This window comes from Narcine bancroftii, chromosome 4 (assembly GCF_036971445.1).
Source record: "Narcine bancroftii isolate sNarBan1 chromosome 4, sNarBan1.hap1, whole genome shotgun sequence".
Lineage (NCBI taxonomy): Eukaryota > Metazoa > Chordata > Chondrichthyes > Torpediniformes > Narcinidae > Narcine > Narcine bancroftii.
Window position 1 is genome coordinate 191,789,201 of NC_091472.1, and position 19,181 is coordinate 191,808,381.

The window sequence follows — 19,181 nt, forward strand, 5'->3', positions numbered from 1 at the left end:
AAGATCTGTATATTTGACAGAACCTGTACCATAGCTGAAACATCTGGAATTAGGTTTGAAGACACAACCGTGTTATTTTTCTATTTCAGCAAAATACTTGGAAAACCCTTGTATCATGAGACCTTAATTCAAAGTGGTCACAACATAGTGTATAATTCAAGACCTTTCCACCAATTAAACCTTCATTATATTCCCTCCTCAATAATGACCTTACAATAATTGCAAAAACTGTGAGAATCTTTACATAGAAATTTTAATTCATTAACAATCTTATTTTTGTTGCAACTTACGTTGTATCTTCCCAGTGTTGCAAGCAATGACTATGAAAGCTGTGATTACAGAGTATTGTTAGGACTCCATTTACAGATTCATCCATTCTTTCCAGACACACAATGCATGGTGGTAGCTCAGTTACCCCCATTACAGGAAGACTTGCTCCCTAAAGAGATAAAATACAAAAATTAACATTTCTAAATACAGCAGAAGTCAGACCCTGGCATGTGGCTCTAATCCAGCTGGTAATTTTTAAAAAAAAATCTCTTAATTCTATTAGGTTTTTTAATTATCAAGATTCCTTCCAACAATGAGACAAGGTAGTGGAGGATAGCCAGTTACCAGGATTGCTTTACCAGCTCACGTCAATGGTGAAGGTATTCATCGCAATAATTTCCTACATCTCCTTTCATTACCTCCTTTAAAATGAAGCAGAAGGCAACGTCCCTCTACAAACCCTAACAATTAAATATCATACTCCAAGCAAATCAGACAGAGTGAACTCTCCTTTTAGTTAAGGCACTCCCTGCTGTAAAAAAAAATGGCAGCAGTAATGGCAGCACTGTCGCTGGTGCGGGCCCTCAGAAAGGAGAGAGCAGAGATTTAGCACTCCCACGGGGTCCAACCAACCAGACCGACTGCCATTAGCTCCAAGCATCCTGTTAACAGTGCAGACATTGGTTTTATTTAAAAGTCTGTGGCCGCATGGTCTGCGCCCAGGATAGATGTGCCTATGATCAGCGGCAGCCATGAGAGGTTGCAAACTCTAGGGAAGCAGAGGCACCAGAAAATGAGGAGCCCCCCATATCATTTGAGAAGGTGAAGCACAGATGACCCACAGGACTGACTTGTGGCGGTGGACCAGTGAAGGGCTCTGCAACTGAAAAATACACAGGCGGCAGACTGTTGACGACTCAAGGTGAGGAACCCATGTAGGCTGCGGGCTGTTGGCACCTGCAGGCAGCAAATTGCTGGAGACCGGCTCGAGGCTAGCACCCCAGGTATCGGAACCAGGATTCGAGCGGATGCTGAAAGATTCCTGATCATATCGGAGGTTCGGATCTGGAGCTCAGGACTTGGTGTGGCAGCAAGGGCTGTGGCAATGCTGGGGGAAAATCCACACTCGGTGACTCTTGTGCTTCTCTTTCTCTAAACGCAAGATGCGCTTCAGGCAATTTCTGCCGATGGCGAATCTGTCTACCTTACGGCATACTAGAGCTAATTCCATGTAATATTGCTCTGTTTTTATTACATGACAGTAAAGGAATCTTGAATCCATTATTCAGCTACAGCATTTAATTAATTCACAATGTTGATCATAGGTCAAAACACCTACATCCTCTGATTTGATGACTTCAGCCCTTTCCACATATACCAGCTGACATACATCCTCTTCAATGGAATTAAATTGTCGACCATTACAGGCAGTATAAAAACCGTCTGCTTCTGCCTAAAAACCAAAGTCAAAAGATTATTTGGGCAAATAAGAAATTTAAAATTTAACATATTTTACAATTTTTCCTGGAATTGAGTGACTTATTTCTTACCTGAGAATAAAATTTGACAAGAACCATGTATTGGTTTGGGGTGGAATCTCTTATTATTTTCATGTGCTCAATTGAATCATCAAATGGGGCAACAAATCTCATAAGATCGTGGCTGGTCATAGTGGCTGGAATAGTTAGAATACACAACATGGCACTGCGCCTCACATCTTCTTTTAAGGAGGTCATCTTGCTAATGGAAACAAAATAGACAATATAATTTGGCTCTATGAAAAGAATTGGATACATTGAATATTCATGAGTGCAGATCAGCATTCAGTATGGAAGTTACAAAGGTAGGTTAGCAGAATACGCAAAATGTAGCACCAGAGATTGGCCTGCCTCTGCAGCGATATGAATGGAATCTATTGTATTTCCTCATGCAAGTGCCTGCAAGTTAGATTCTCTCAAGAAATACAGAACAGCAACTTCCCTGCTGCACTTGCTACTGGACTCCAATGGACGAGGCAGAAGCTTACCGAAATCCCTGAACAATCCACACTCACATCCTGCTTGGGATGTGTGAGCCAATTCATTTGATTGACAGATATAAAGTTGCTGGGAGGAAAAGTATGAATAAGAAATGTCACTTTTTTTTTATATATATAGTGCTTTGTGTTTACCTGAATATTTTTAATGGTTTCATACTGGTTGAATGTAATCATTTACAGCGTCAGCCTTTTTCTAATTCTCGTAAATTCTTGCTGTGCATTTGGTTTGGGGCCTCACGGTTCTATTTCCTCAGTTTTCCCCAACATAATTTTAAAAGGTAACGTTACATGTGACATGACTTGCAATACCTTTTTGTCACGCCTTTTTAATGCGGCAACCACAACTGCACATGACAATCCAAGTGAAGCCCAACCAATGTTTTAAAAGTTGGCATCGAAGCTCTTATTTGTATATTCTATGCCCCAGCCTATGAAGGCATGATATTTTTAAAATTTCTCACTCTGTTTTGTAGAGATGCATTATTCCATGTACTACTTCAACTGATGAATTTCCACTAAAAAATGAAATTTGATCAGGCAGCTGTTTTGACGGAGAATCTGGTGCATTCCCACTCTGTTCCTTGCACAATTTACTGTTGTCATTTGGATCAATGGTAATTGCTTTCTCCACAAGGTCTGTACCATTTCTGTTCTTTTGATCAAGCTTCAGTACAGATTCCACACCATCTTTGTCTGTAGAGACACAAATTTAGCACTACAAATCAAAAAACATCAAGAATTAAAGGAACAGAGATCTGATGAATATAACTTACAGGTTTAATGAACGAGGAGAAAGATAACAACCCAAGTCCTGATCAGGTAACCTTATGAAATATTTATAAACTGGGTGATTTGCCACAGACCAAAGGCTGTGAGATTTTTCTTCTATTCTCTCATCTTTACCAGCTTCTGAGCAAACACTAGAATCCAGTGTCAACACTTATTGAGGCATCTGGATCAAAGCATATTATCTCCCACCAATTCTGCCCTGTAAAGTTAGCCCTCATTTACACTTATTTTGATGGAAGCCATTTTAATAAATTATATCAAATCTCCCACCTCCTCCCATCTCTACCCCCTTCCGTCCAAGATGTGATGGACAATTTAACGAAATATGTAATTAGTTGAAAAACATTTTGGAAATGTTTGAAAGACCTGCCTTTTCCCTTCACCCAAAAGCTTTGGGAGAGAGGAGTGAAAATTGCTATGAAAATGTGAACTACATTTAGAATCACAGAATTTTTGAGAGATTGTGACTGGTCAGTGACTTTGTTTGAGGAATTTCTGGATTTGCTACTAAGATGGTGGAAGAGCGGCTAAATGAAGCATCTGCAAAATAATCAAATTCATTGCTGTGTCTTATTGACTTTACAAGTTTTATCTTCTGTCAGGAACAAATCATCCTTTCATTCTGGCTGAGATCTGCTACCTTAAAGCTTCTTGTTTTTCAGGACCCAGCTATTCACCTGCCATACGTTTAAAACATTTGATGCACTAAATTTTAGCTTCAGCTTCCTATAAACGTGTAAATTTTTACATATGATCTATTTGTACATTAAGGCATCTTATTCCTCCTGAGCAACCTGTTGCCAATCTGCTTCCAGATTTCTCCTCTCCTTCAAGAACAATTAACATTATTCTCTTCTTTTTATTGAAAAACATCGCAAATCAGAACATCAATAGCTGAGGTTTAAAATCAAAGCATCCGCAAAATGCTGTGGAAGCATAGATTTGTAATTTAACAATGTAGTTCTGACAGATCCTTCCAACAAGAAACAGCTTGCAAAGTCTTTTCTCCCTGATGCAGGAGAATTCACGGTTCTACAAGGTTCAAGAACAGTTTCTTTCCAACAGCTACCAGGCTCATAAACCTCCCCTTGTTATACTAATCACAGACTCCTCTAACACCACAAAAAGATTCTCTTCACTATTAATTTTTTTTGGACTACGATAACTAACTTTTTGTATTACCTTTTTTTATTCCAATTAAGTATACTGTTGTTTATAGTTTTTTTTATTTGAGAAAGTATCTGTTCAGCTGCAACAAGAATTTCAGTACATTGTATATGACAATAAGCACATTATCAAAAACCTAAAAAATTGGCACGATTGGCATAGCAGTTAGCGCAATGCTTTTGCAGTGCCAGCGATCGGAATCAGGGTTCAAATCCCACCCTGACTGTAAGGAGTTTGTACATTCTCCCCATGTCTGCTCAGGGGCTCCAATTTCCTCCTATCGTTCAAAATATACTGGGGATGTAGGTTATTTGGGTGTAACTTGGGTGGCATGGATTCATGAGCTGAAAAGGCCTGCTAACGTGGTGTATATCTAAATTTTAAAAAGCCAGAATGCATGTGAAAAGGTTGCAATTTGCTTCAGGACTTGCTCAGTCTGACTTCTCTGTATTCACACATTACACTGTTACTTACTGTACCTTTGCTGGTGGTTATAGTTTCAATGACCATGTCTCTCATCTCTCGACAACCGATGTGTTGATGCAAGATGGTGGATTTTTCTCCAGTTGTTTTACCCTCCAGCAAGAGCTTTGCTGAACTGAGCGATTTCTTCTCTTTACTTTCATCGTCTGCCATAATGACAGCTAAATTGCACAAAACAAAATAAAATTTGACTGTTGCAGGAGGGACATATTCACTATACCCTAAGACATGGCATTTCACTTTCCATTAAAGCAATTCTTTCTAGGGTTGAAATAAAGCATTAAAAGAAATATTATTGGTGACATGGACATTCCTAAAATTTTCCTTCTCCCCACAGACATCAGCAAACATGGCTAGGTAGAAAGTTCCAGTCAGTGTCATACACAGATGGAATAAACAATCCTAAAGAATTACATTGGCCAGACCACCAACAGTGGCAGGAGTATTCTGACAAGATTATTTCTTAATTTGTTGCTAGCATGTATACAAATTCACTTCTCTTAGCAACTGAAACATTTTGTTTTTAGTGCACATCAGGACACAAGTTACTTTGTATTTCAAATGTTCTCATTAACAAGTCCATTGCTTTTATATGTGTGAAAAGGAAAAAGTGTGTATCATGGTTAATGTGATTTATGGTTTGAAAAATAAAAAATTTAAAAAAAAACAAAAAAAAAAACAAGTCCATTGCTTTTCCAACATCCACGATTTTAAGCGTATATAACAAACCAGTATCCATTCTCTTGAGGGAAATAAACATACCTAACATTGCTATTTGGGATACTTGAGCAACTCAAATTATGTCACTAATGATCTCTACAACTAATAATTCAAATTTCTCTCTCAAAAATCAGCCTACATTTAATAAAACAAACTCTAGTTTAGCCAATGGATGTAATGGATTATGCAAGTGGATCTGACATGAAATTTCACTAAACTTAATTTCCTGAAACTTGGTAACCACACTGGGGAGGAAACAGTCTAGTAATATGGTATGTAAGCTAGTCATGCATTGCAATCTTCCATCACAAACTCTTTCTTAATTAGATACTACAAGGTTATTATGGTTCAAAAACTGGACAAAGTATTGAATCCAGAGATATGAATTTGATCTCATCTCGTCAGCTGGGAAAGTAAATTCAAACAATTAAATTCTTCTAGAATTGAAAAAAATGCTGTTATGGTAAGCAGAAAGTACAGGATTTGCATATTTTTTTAAAATCACCATCTGTTACCCAGACTGGGCTAATTGTGACTTCGATCCACTGATTTTGTTTGCTCTGAACAACTTTTTCATTTTGGGGCAATTAAGAATGGCCAGTATATGTTACATTGTCAGTAACATTGACATGCCACACAAAAAAAATTCTAAAATATTTAGCTTGGACAAACAAATCAATGCAAATTGTTCTTTGTGGTCAACCATGCAGCAATTACTGGAAACAAAAACTTTATAAAATCTGTCCTTCAATTTTCCTTCATCTTTCAAAGTACAGCAAACCAGTAAATAGTGTGACTTCAATTACAGTCCATTTAATGACTCAAACTATATTTTATTTTAACCTTGCTCTCTTTTTGCAGCTTTCCATGGCACTGCCGATTGCAATCACCAAACCAGCTTTAGTACCAGCAGAAAGACTTACTGCAGTAAGGGTCTGGCATCTGATCAAAAGGGTATTATTGAAAGGCTGTGTGAATACAAATCTGCATTCTTCAATGGTTCTAATTGTTGATGTTCCAATGCACACTCTTGTTCTTCAGTCTAATGGAAATGATTTTCCATCAACTCAAATAAAAATGCAAAGAAATGACAAACTATTCAGTTTGTTTAATTTGTAACACTTTGGAATGTCTCAATTACATGCATTTGTTACAGTATTCATATCTCTTCAGGTAATTCCAATGATGGCCTGCCTTCACCAGAATGATAGAGTAGAAGGCAATTTATCTTACTGTCAAGTGGCCTAGGAACATGAGCTACATACACACCTGCTCCTACCAACACACTCTTCTTTGTTCCCACTTCCTCATCCATTGTCATAACCCACCCCCTCCTTTCCAAACTCCCTCGACTTGCTCTTCCTTTCTTCTGACTGATTACCCCCCCCTTGCCTCTGTCCCTCCTCAAATTTCAACAAGTCATGCGGTTTTCATTAGGAGGAGCACCGTGCAAGAGCTGTCAATATTTGCAGACATTTCCCACTGTCCTCACCCATGATATGCTCCCTCATATAAGCAGCTCAAAGACAAAAAAAAAATCACCTTCATGTATCTGGTACAAATGCTTGTCTCTTGCTTTAATAAATTGAGGCACGGAAGTGTTTTTTTTCTCCTCTCACGAAGTATTAACCCTCAGGTTTTCTATTCCAGAGGAGTTTGAATCGTTTTCCACCAACTCTGGTGGTGGTCTCATTAGATGGCAGTGGGCTATTCCCCCAGGGATTCCACTCGAGCATCAAAACGCCAGATTCGATGGGTTTAAACATTTCTCCCTTCACTTGAGTAATTAAAAAAAACCCAACTTTGAACTTCTCTTCCGATTTTGCCCGCTTGACAGCTACTGTTTGATCGGACACGGATTTAAGCTACTGGAAGCCAGTGCCAGTCCCCCCGCCCCCCGAAGGATCCTGAGGGTGCAGACGCGAACTAGTCAGGGCCCAATTTCTGACCAGTTAAGGGAACCGAATGAGAACTCCCCCCACCCGGTCTGGTGAAGGGTTTCGGTCCGAGCCGCCGCCTTCCTCCAGCAGTCTGTGGCTGCCAAGCGGCGACCAAGGCCCGCCACTCACCGCTGTAGTCGAAGCCCTCCGGATAGTGCGAGTGATTCGCCAGCTCCAGACGTATGGCGACCAGTGAAACGCTCATAGGTTAAACCCGCGGATCCGCTGATCGGGCTGAAAAGAGAATGAGCGGACGGAAGGGGCAGCAGCATCCGGCCCGGGGGCAGCGGCGGCGGCGGCGGCAAAATCAAGACACCGAGCCTGGCGCTTCCACTTCCGGCAAAGCTCGACCCCCCCCCCCCTCACCCGCCGGCGACCCTTGACCCCGACTGACGCGGCCCTGAACGCTACTGCGGCCGCACGTTGTAACCATGGAGACTGGAGGGGAAGGTCGGCGGTGAGGAAGACCCGGCGTTGGAGCCGGCTTCGGTCGTTTACACTGAAACCGAACGAAGCCGGCATATTGCTAGGTCAGTGTGTAGTTTTACACAGCAAGCCGGCATTCCGGGAGTGGGGGGAGGCGGGATGTGCAACACAACAGCATTGGCGTCCAGCGTCACGTATAATGTACCATATTTGACATAAGGTCAGGCTCAAAAATCTTCCCCCGATTTCATATGCGAAGTTAAAATTAGGGTGATAATTCTGGGTAACGCCACGGTGATCATCATCACGGCGTGGCTCACCAGCATCCCCACTGTTACATACAGTGGAAACCCAGCGACACTTGAGCAACGCCCTCCGATCACAAATAAGGCCGAGCTCATGGACATGTACCCTGAATGCTTTGATGACACAGTCAGATGCTTTGGGAACTTTGAATGCCACATTACTATAGACCACACATGTCAAACTCTGGCCCGCAGGCCAAATTTGGCCCGCGATATAATTATATTTGGACCGCAAGATCATATTAAATATATATTAGAGTTGGCCCGCTGGCCGCCGCGCAAGTATAGCACATGCACAGCAGCAAACACTACCATAGTAGTTTTTAGCACTTCCACAGCAGGCACAGCAGTCACCGATATAGTTAACGGGAAAGTTAATTAGATATTCACAGCAGCGCCAATACAATGGACCCGCCGCCTAGATACAACGACCCGCCGCCTAGCTCCATGTGGCTGGACGTGGTGGGTCACCTCTGCGTCTCCTTGAGCTTCATCTGTGGGCGGGTGCTGCTGAGCGTCGGACTTTCCGCTGGGGTGGAGGTCGCGGACGAGTTCCACTGCTCTCACGGTATTCCCGGTGAGATGGCGAGACCAGCGGGGACTCCTTGGGTTGCTGGCGGCAGTTGCGGCAGGCGGAGGCGGGGGCGGAGGAGGGAGAGGGGGCGGGGGGGATGCCGCTCAGGTTTGCTGGATGGGCTGGGGAGGGCTCCCTGCAGACCTCCGCTCCCTGGCATGCTTCTCGGCAACGTGCGATCCTTGGCTTAAAGGCTAGAGAGAAATATTATTTATTGAATATTTTATTTCTTATTTGTTAAGGCTTCTTATGAAAAGAGTTTAACCAAAACTATTATTAAACATTTATTTTAATAAGAAAAAGTTTAACATTACATATGTTGAGAGAAAACATGCAGATGTTGTTGAAAATTTTCAATAAATATTTAGTTCGGCCCTCGACTTAGTCCAAGTTTTTAATTTTGGCCCTCGGTGAATTTGAGTTTGACACCCCTGCTATAGACCCAAAATACAAACCAATAATCCATGCTCCATGGAAGGTGCCAATAGAGCTAAAACAAAAGCTAAAGCCGGAGCAAGAAGAAATGGAAGAAAAACAAATAATAGCAAAAGTAGTAGAGCCAACTGACTGGGTAAATTCTATAGTAGTAAAAGAAAAACCGAATGGCTGCCTAAGAATATGTCTGGACCCCAAAGACCTAAACCAAGCAATCAAAAGAGGGCACTATCCAATACCCTGGAAGACATCACTTCTGAACTAACAGGATCCAAAATCTTCAGTAAGCTAGATGCCAAGAATGGGTATTGGAATGTGAAGCTGGATGAAGAATTGACACTGCTAACAACTTTCAACACTCCATTCGGCCGGTACAAGTTTCTGCACCTACCGTTTGGCCTAAAGGTGAGCCAGGACATCTTCCTGCAAAAGATAGATGAGACCTACAGGGGATGCAAGGGTGCAGTCAGCATCACAGATGACTTCCAAATTTTTGCCAGAGACACGAAAACCCACGATCTCCACCTACATGAGGCCATAGAGAGAACAAGAGGGGCCGACATCAAACTCAATGCAGACAAATGCATCATTAAGGTGGAGGAGTGCCAGTTCTTCAGAATGGTGGACACACCTGAAGGGGTCAGGCTAAGCCCAGAGAAGATAACAGCCATTGCTGAAATGGAACATCCAAAGGGCATAAAGGAACTAAGAAGCTTCCTCGGCCTGGTCCAATATATGAGTTCCTCATCCCACACATGTCAGACCACACACCCAACCTCAGAGAGTTGCTGAAAGAGGATGTGGAGTTTCAGTGGTCACCATCAATTCAGTGAGATTTTGACAAGCTTTAGGACGTGGTCTGCAGAAAAGCAGAACTGAGCTATTATGACAGAAAAAAAGCTATCACATTACAAGTAGATGCTTCAATCAGAGGCCTCGGGGCAGCATTGGTGCAGGAAGGAAAACCGATAGCCTTTGCCTCAAAAGCCCTGACAACAGCAGAGACCCAATATATCAATATTGAAAGGGAGCTGTTGGTAGTCGTATATGGATGCGAAAAATTCCATAAATTCCTCTATGGGAGACAGTTCGTGGTAGAGAGTGATCATCGCCCACTGGAACACATCCAGAAAAAGACCCTAAGCAAGGCACCAGCCAGATTACAGAGGCTACTCCTCTGGCTCTAATGTTATGACTTTACCTTGAAGTATAGGCTAGGGAAGGAAATGGTGCTTGCTGATGCTTTGTCACGTCTTTCCCCAAATTAAAGACATGGAAATCAAGATACATCACCTCGTCAGGGTAACCAATAACAAACTAAACCAGATTAAAGAAGAAACCACAATGGATGAAGAGCTGCAGCTGCTCTCCCAACAGGTGATACAGGGATGACTAGAAAGGATAGAACAGGTACAGCCTAGTATACTCCAGTATTGGTCTATCAGGGATGACATATCCCTAGAGAACGGTGTACTGCTGGCAGGGTCTCGGCTGATAATACCAGAGACAATGAAAAAAGAAATTCTCCAGAAAATACACCAAGGCCACATGGGAATGGAGAAATGCAAACTTAGAGCTAAGTCAGCAGTTTATTGGATAGGCATATACAAGGACATCGAAAACATGGTGGCTACATGTCCGGCATGCCAGAAATACACAACAAAAAGACGAGATGATACCAACAGAAATATCCACTAGGCCATGGCACACAGTGGGAGAAGACCTGTTCACAGAAAACCAAGAATGATATCTGATTGTGTCCTGCTACTACTCCAAATTCCCCTTCATCAGGAATGTGAAGGACCTGAAGGCATCGACCCTCACTGCTGCACCACGTGCACTCTTCACGGAACAGGGAATACCCGAACAAGTGATATGGGACCCAATTCACATCGCGTGAATTCAGAGAAATAGCTGCAGAATATGGATTCACCATCACTACTTCATCACCACATTACCCCAAAGGCCATGGATTCATTGAGAGGCATGTACAGACAATTAAACACACTCTCACAAAGTGTTGAGAGACAAAGGAAGATTCCTATCTTGCCCTTCTGTCACTGGGAGCCACGCCTTTGAGGGCCGACATGAAATCCCTGGCATAGCTTCTGAATGGTAGAAAGTACCAGACAACCCTGCCAAGCAAAATCCATCCACCAGACAACCAAGAGGAAACAAGAAGAAAGTTGACTAACATACAAGAGGAAAGTCGTCAACATTATAATAAACATGCACAAACACTACCAGAACTCTTCCAAGGGCAGCATGTGCATGTTCAAGTGCCAGAGATAAAAACCTGGAGTCCAGCAAAGATTGTTAAAGAAGCTGAGATGCCAAAGTCATACATTATTGAGACAGAATCTGGCAGGCAGCTGAGACGAAACAGGATCCACATTCGCCCCACCCCAGATCTGACACGGAAAGGACCAGAAGCACCAGCAGCTTCTAATAATCCAGAAACTTGTGAAGAAATGCTAGTAGAAACCCCAACCAACAACACTGTAACGACTGAACAGCAGGCAACAGAAGAACCGAGGCAAACAACACCATCACCCACAACCGTACCAACACCACCGAAGCAAACAGACACAACAAGGTCTATGAGGTGGAGAAGCAACATTCTATCACCAGTGCGATACCACTGAGAAGAATGTCAAACTGCAATTGTATAATTAGAATAATTAATTCTTAAGGGCAAGTGCAGGTAAAGAAGCAGTAACAATTTATTTATAAGAAATTTAAATCTTAATTTTTAAATTTTTAGTCTTTTTTAAAGAAGGAGGGATGTTATATACAGTGGAAACTTGGGACTACTTTATGCTGGAGCATGAACACTGCAAGACTGTAAGAGCCGCATCACTCTTGAGTGCTGAGCATGCTCAGTGCAACGGTGTATTCATACATGACAAGCAGCCTGAGATGTGAGTAAAAGTTTGTGCTGTAAACTTACAAGCTTCTCTGAGTGTTTATTAAGACCTCTGATGGTACAACCGAGGACATAACACCCACTATCTATCGTTGGGGCCTGGTGGCAGGCTTTTGGGAGACTCTCCCGGCAGCCCACTGTCAGTCCCTGCGCTGGTCATTGTTGCGTTAAGAAAGTGTCAGGTTCGACAGACACGAGTCTGGACACAAGGGTGTGCAATCAAACTTTATTTTTATTAACACACAATTTATAAGAGACCATGGGAAAAATGGTAGTGGGATTAAAACCCCTGCTCACAATTTATAAAAGAGTGAAAAAATACATCCACAATTCAATAAAACGTATGTGCACAATTTATAAAAGAGCATAGGAAAATCTACTGCAAGTATTGATCTATAACTGTAGTGGTATGGGTTGTATATCTATAGTGGTATGGGTTGTATGTACTCATTGGCTGGTAAAGGCTCGGGCTGGCCCACCCCCTGATAACACTCTCCCCTGGATTCCTCCCCTGTGACCCAGGCCATAAAGGCCTTCCCAAGCTTGAATCTGGGCCAGCTCAGTCTTCTGTACAATAAAGCCTATCGTTCCCCTCAGTCTTTGTCCTTGTGATTATTGGGGCAACTGGTGGTGCCCAACAATTTATTGTACATACATTTTTTTACGTCTCCAGTAATGGAGAGGTTTCTGCGCCTCAATTGGCTAGAGGTGGATTCCCAAGTCCTGGGTGCATCAGAACTCTTCGAGCAGAGGATCAATTGCTTCAACAACTTTCTGGAGGCTGCTGCTGGAGTGGTCGACTCAGATGAGAAGAGGCTGAAAGTCCTACAGGCAAGAGTTGGCCAGAGGGCTTTCCAGGACATTAGAATCTGCACGACCTACACCGAGGCAATGCCTGAGCGACGGGCGCTATACAAGCCCAAAATCAACGAGGTCTACTCCCATTACCTCCTGGCATCCAGAAAACAGCAGCCTGGTGAGTCGGAAGAAGAGTTCATCTGAGCCCTGATCACACTGGGAAAAGACTGTTTGGGGAACCCCACGGTCCCTGTGCTGGGGGCCCAGTACTTGGAGGACCTGGTCTGGGACGCTTGCATATCAGGGTTGAGGTCGGATTATATCTGACAATGTCTCCATGAGGAGGACCAACTCCTATTGAAACAGGTGATCCAACTGGCCAGGACCTTAGACTCGGCCCAGCACCACGCAGAGTCGAACGCGGGAAGAAGCGGGCCTATCCAGTATGCACCACCATGACAGCCGCCATTCTAGGAGTCGGTGTCAGGGACGGCTGACCCAACTGCGGTTGCAGTAGCGCCAGGATCCTTAAGGTGCAACTTCCGTGGGCAGGCAAGACATCCACGACGTCTCTGCCCCGCAAAAGGAGCTACCTGCTTGGGCTGCGGTAAAAAGGGCCACTATCAACGAGTTTGCAGGTTCAGAGCCCCATTCCAAAGCAGTGTGGCATGTATGGCCGAGGAGCTTCTGGTGCCAGCCATGTGCGCGGTAAGGCGGGAACCATTTTGCCCACTCCCACCTCCATCCTCTACGCAGCAGAAACTCTCACCAACGACGTCACTTCTGCCCCTGACAACGTCACTTCCGTCTTCTTCATCAACGTTGGCAGCGTGGTCAACATGGAGGCCACCATCTTGGACATCAGGCCTCCCAACCGATGACAAAGATGACGCACACATCCTGGCATCGATCACCTTGAACCAAGCCAGCCCTCACCTGATAATGAACTCCATGATGCAGATCGAGGTGAATGGGCACAAATCAAACTGCCTCTTTGATAGTGGCAGTACCAAAACTTTTATCCACCCCAAGGTGGCCCGTAGATTCTCGATACCCATTTGGCTGATGACCGGATTCATGTCGATGGTGGCAAAAGACCAACGGACTTGTATCTGGGGATACTGTGTGGCATCTCTGACGGTGTTGGGTGGAATGTTATAATTACTTCTTGTTGTTGGTCATGCCCCAGCTCTGCGTGTCGATCCTCCTGGGCCTTGACTTCCAGAGTCAGTTCAGGAGCGTGACGATGGCGTTCAGGGGCCCCCAGCTGCTGCTCACCGTTTGCAACCCACAGCTTACGGGACGCCCCCCACAATAAAGCACCCAGCATCCAGCATCGACCTGCAGCTTCACCACCCTGCGGGTGGCCCCTCCGTCACTATTCGTGAACCTCATCACGGACTGTAAACCAATCGCCATCAAGAGTAGGTGTTACAGGGGGGGCGTGGCAAGATGGCGTAGGGAACAGACGTGCCTTCCAGACCTCTCCTGACTCTGATTTATTGTTTTGTCTTTAAGTGCCCGTTAAAGTTTTTAAAAATTTATAAATAATAAGAGGTGTTGGATCAGTGCCTAATGGTTTATATGCAAAAAAAGGTAAAAGAAAACATCAACAGACTGTTAAAAAACTACATTTTCTGAAATTGTCTGAGCCTACTTGTTTACAAGAAGCCAGGACTCAGCGTAGAATGGATCCAGAGGAGGACGTGCAGAGTTCGGCATTGAAGCTCCGTTTTAAGCCGGTGAGGCTCTCTGAAGGTCGCACTCAACAGCTTTCAGAACAAGGGGCTGGACGGGTGCCAGTGTTTCGCACGGTGGCCACTGTGGGTGCTGTTGCTGAGGCTTTGACAGTTGAATCAGTTGGGGCGCCACCAGCTGGAGAGTTAAAGAGCTGTCATTCGACTGCTACAGTGGTAGCGCTACAAAATGCATCTTCAATTACAACGGTTTTTCCAGACATCGATTCAGTGAAGATGATTAAAGAGATTTGGCTTAAAGATAACTCTGATCTTCAGTCTCCTGGCATTGCTGTGGGGACTTTGAGAGGGATTTTTATACGAAGTCAAACTGCTAGAAAATATACTAAATTAAGGGAAGGGACAGAAGATCCCGTGGTCTCTAAGGAACAGCAAGACCCCATTATGCCTGAATCTACTTCTGTTGAAATGTCTGTTAAGGATCTTGGAGATAAGATATATTCTGTATTGTGTCACTTAGCTAATTTTGTGAACCTGTTTATTTCCAAGATTAATGCGATGGCGGAAGTCATTAATGGAGCTTTTAAGCTTGAAACCATTGAAAGATTTGAAATGTGTGATCAAGGTTTAGTCAATGCACAGGATCAACTGCAAGATGAAAATAGAATAATTGAAACATTGCAGATTTAAAATAAAAATTTAGCAAAAAAGGTTGATTATTTGGAGAATCAATCTAGACGGAACAATGTGAAAATTGTTGGTTTGCCAGAAGGCATAGAAGGACCAGATCCAAGAAAATTTTTTACTGAATGGATTCCACGAGTGTTAGGACAGGATAAATTCCCTGAAGGTTTAATACTGGAAAGTGCTTATAGAGTTTTAAGAAGAAAATCTTTTTCAGGACAGAATCCAAGATCTGTTTTGATCTGTTGTTTAAACTATTGTGACAGAGAGACAATTTTACGTACAGCTATTAGAAATGCCCAGCAAAATAGATTTCCTTTGATGGTTCAGAATAATCCTGTTTTCTTCTATCAAGATTTGAGTCAAGAAATTATGTTTCAACGACGCAAATTTAATTCTGTGAAAGAACGGTTGTGGAAAAAAAGACATAAGGCAACATTCAGGTATTCTGCAGTACTGAAGATTTTTTAGGATGGAAATTAGCCAAAGTTCTTTGACAAACCTAAATAGGTTATGGACTTTGCTCAGTCTCTACCAATCATGCAGTTTCAGGAACGATGTAGTCCTTCAAAGTCTCCAAAGAGAGTAGAGATGTAAGGTGGGATCCAGATTTTTAAAAGAAATGGAAGCAATGGTGACCGAAGTGGTAACGTTGATTTAAAAAAATAAATCTTTTATCTTTTTTTTTGAGAAGAGTTTAAATAGTTTAAAAAATGATGATAGTTTAATGAAATGGGAGTTGGGAGAGGGAACTGGTGGGCACTAGTTTCCAGAAGTCATCAGCTACCTGTGAGTTATCTGACACCCAATATTTTGGGGGAGTTACCGCTTTGGGCGGTTTAAACAGGAGGAGGTAGTTGTGACCTCCGACCTGTTTTTTTTTCCTTTTTAATTTTTGGGTTAAGAAGTGAAGGTTTTTTTAATTATTTTTTTTTAAATAAATATTTTTTTTAACTCTTTTTGTTTTCTGATTGTAATTGAGAGGGAATTAGGAGGGTTTTTTCTCTCCTTTTTTTTCTCTTTTTTTGGGGGGGTTTCTCTTTTTTCTTTCTTTTTTAAGAGGATGATGTCACAGAAGATAATAAGTCAAAAATTGAGGATGTTGAATTAGATGAAGAGGAAGATGAGGGGAAAGGTGATAAGAAGAAAAAGAAGAAAATTAAGTACAAATACATTGAGGGAGAAGAGTTTAATAAAATTAAGTTAATTTCGATAGAGAATTTTGAAGATGTTATAAATGAAGAATATGGAGAATTTTATAAGAGTTTGAACTTTTTTCTTTTTTTATATAAGGGGAGGGGAAGGGAATAAAAAGTTTATCTGATTGTTTTTCTAAGGGATGTTTTTGTTCTCTCGATGAATTATAAAGGAAACTTGGTATTAATGGAAATTCTGTATTTATGTATTATTAATTATGATTTTTGGTATAACAGATATGTGGTTGATATATGATTTTAATATTTGAACTTAGTTTTAAAGTGGATTTCATTTGTTAAATACATGTATTATGTTTGATTTAAATATATGTTTAAGGGTATTATTTTAGTATTGATATTTTTTTGTTGTTAGTAATTTTTTTTGTTGTTAAGTTTTATCCTTTTTTTTGTAAGTGGGGTTTTTTCTATTTTATTTACAACATTGTTAATTAATTCTTCACTCTTTATTTTGGGGGAGGGTTGGACTAATTTTAAATTAGATGATTAATGTTGTGTTATAATTATTGGGGGGGTTAATTTGTGTAGTTTAATGATGTAGTATTCTAATTTTTATTATCTTATTTTTTTTATTATTTCTTTAAATGTAATTTTTATTTTATTCATGTCATAAAATTTTAAATAAAGTTTAAAAAAAAAACTCGGAACATTCCATACTCCATTGAAGACATCCGGTCCATGACCAATCACTGCCAGATCTGCGCTGAATGTAAGCCGCAGTTCTACCAACCCGAAAAGGCACATCTCATTCATCTCATTAAGGCCATACACCCTTTTGAACGCTTCAGTGTCGATTTCAAAGGCCCCCTACCCACTACAAATTGGAATGCCTACTTCCTGACGGTGGTGGATGAGTTCTCCAGGTTCCCCTTTGCTATTCCCTGCCTGGATATGACCTCGACGACGGTAATCAAGGTGCTGCTCAGTATCTTCACCCTGTTCAGGTACCCCGATTATATCCACAGCAATCGGGGGTCCTCGTTCATGAGTGAGAAACTGCGACAGTACTTCCTGGCCAGAGGCATGGCCACCAGCTATAACCCAAGGGATAATGGCCAGGTGGAAAGGGAGAATGCTACAGTCTGGAAGGAGGTGCTCCTGGCCCTTAGGTCCAAAAACATGCTGGTGTCCCGCTGGCAGAACGTTTTGCCCGAAGCGCTCCTGTGCACCACGACTAACACCACCCCACATGAACTCTTCTTTGCTTTCCCTATAGATCTGTGAATGGTGCCTCCATTCCTCCTTGGCTGGCAACCCCAGGGCCGGTCCTGCTACGGAGACACACGAGGGGCCATAAGATGGACCACTGGTGGAAGCGGTACACCTCATACACGCCAACCCGCAATGCGAGTTTGTGAGGTACCCCGATGGTCAGGAGGACACTGTGCCTATCTGAGACCTGGCAAGGGCTGGGGATCCCGAAACTGCCCTGGCTTCCACCGACTATCCCACGGATCAGACCACCCCACACTGGAACTCAATACTAGAGGCCGAGCTGCCTGGCTCTCCTCTCCAGGAGTCGATCCTCCGGGAGACATCAAACCCCCCTCTTCCTCCTGGGAGCCCTCAATCATCACCCCAACCCAGACTGTTCCCGCTCCTGCCCCCCCGGGACCGCTTCCCCTCCAAACAGCAGAGCATGGACACCCCTGCCCCCCGGTGGTCCCACAGAAGGAAGAAGTCGCTGGTGCAGCTAAACCTCTAGTTAGATTTTTAAAAATTCTTCTCTCTTGTGTCAAAAGAGAGGGGGGGGGGTTCTGTTTCAAAAGAGGGGATGAATGTAATGGTATGGATTGTATGTACTCATTGGCCAGTAAAGGCTCAGGCTGGCCCGCCCCCTGATGACACTCTCCCCTGGACTCCTCCCCATGTGATGGCCTCCCCAGGCCATAAAGGTCAAGCCATCTCTCCCTTCCCTACACTTCCCTAGCTTGGATCCAGGCCAGCTCAAGTCTTATGTACAATAAAGGCTATTGTTCCCCTCAGTCTTTGTCCTTGTGGTTATTGGGGCAACTGGTAGTACCCAACATGTATTTTAAACTTTTTCTTTCCGCTCATATACCCCCTTAAGTAATCCCTATGCAATAAGTGCTCTGTGATTAGTAAGGGATTACTTAAAATGGTATGTCGGTGGAAAGGGAAGGTTGAGAATCACTGCTCAAGGCCTTATTAATTGTCATTGGCCCATTTCCTTTGAAGTTATGAAACCATGCACATAACAAGTCAATTAGGTACAATTAAAACAATGGTTTTCAGACTTTTTCTTTCCTCCCACTTACCACCTTAAGTAATCCTATACTAATCACCGCTATCTATCATTGGGGGCTGGTGGTGGGCTTTCAGAGGGGGTGGGGTGGGGTGGTGGGCTTCAGACTGTTTGAACTGAGGACAAAACCCACAGACCAGCTTGCTCACAGCACAAGGCGACTAGAGACACCTGAGGTCAGCTGAGAGTAGGGCGCCTAACGAAACAGTGAATCTAGTAGAGGATGCATCACTATTTCACCACCAGCTCATTTTATATCTCCACTCCAGTCATTTCATCTACAGCTCATTTCAGACCTCTGCATTTATGGGAGCATGCAGAGAATCCAAAATTGTCTGCTTCATGAACTACTCACTGTCAGCCAGATGAACTCTGGCTTTCACCTTGCTGTATAATTGCAGGCTGCCAGGAGAGAGTGGGACAACAGTATTATTAAAAAAGGTTTTTCC

At 42.8% G+C, this 19,181-nt stretch overlaps 1 protein-coding gene and 2 long non-coding RNA genes across 5 annotated transcripts in view; 2 read left to right on the forward strand and 1 right to left on the reverse strand.

Annotated features, from left to right (window-relative positions):
* The window catches only part of LOC138761382 (uncharacterized), a 52,659-nt gene extending 46,113 nt beyond the window's left edge, over positions 1-6,546 (forward strand). The window contains exon 6 of the long non-coding RNA XR_011356291.1: positions 6,329-6,546. This is a non-coding gene — a long non-coding RNA (uncharacterized lncRNA). The remainder of the gene's footprint in view (positions 1-6,328) is intronic.
* Positions 1-19,181, reverse strand: part of brap (BRCA1 associated protein) — a 62,751-nt gene that overhangs the window by 33,466 nt on the left and 10,104 nt on the right. The window contains exons 1-6 of one of the 3 annotated variants that reach the window (XM_069933387.1): positions 7,537-7,729; positions 4,744-4,908; positions 2,770-3,001; positions 1,821-2,010; positions 1,610-1,723; positions 291-439 (exon numbers count right to left, since the gene is read on the reverse strand). In XM_069933387.1, the coding sequence (XP_069789488.1) occupies positions 291-439; positions 1,610-1,723; positions 1,821-2,010; positions 2,770-3,001; positions 4,744-4,908; positions 7,537-7,612 (926 nt within the window). In that variant the 5' untranslated portion in view covers positions 7,613-7,729. Of the gene's footprint in view, positions 1-290; positions 440-1,609; positions 1,724-1,820; positions 2,011-2,769; positions 3,002-4,743; positions 4,909-7,536; positions 7,730-19,181 lie in introns of those variants that run through there. The other 2 variants (XM_069933388.1, XM_069933389.1) reach the window with 2 other exon arrangements.
* LOC138761381 (uncharacterized) lies at positions 7,692-18,451 on the forward strand. The gene is made up of 2 exons (XR_011356287.1): positions 7,692-7,937; positions 17,683-18,451. It is a non-coding gene; the product is annotated as an uncharacterized lncRNA (long non-coding RNA).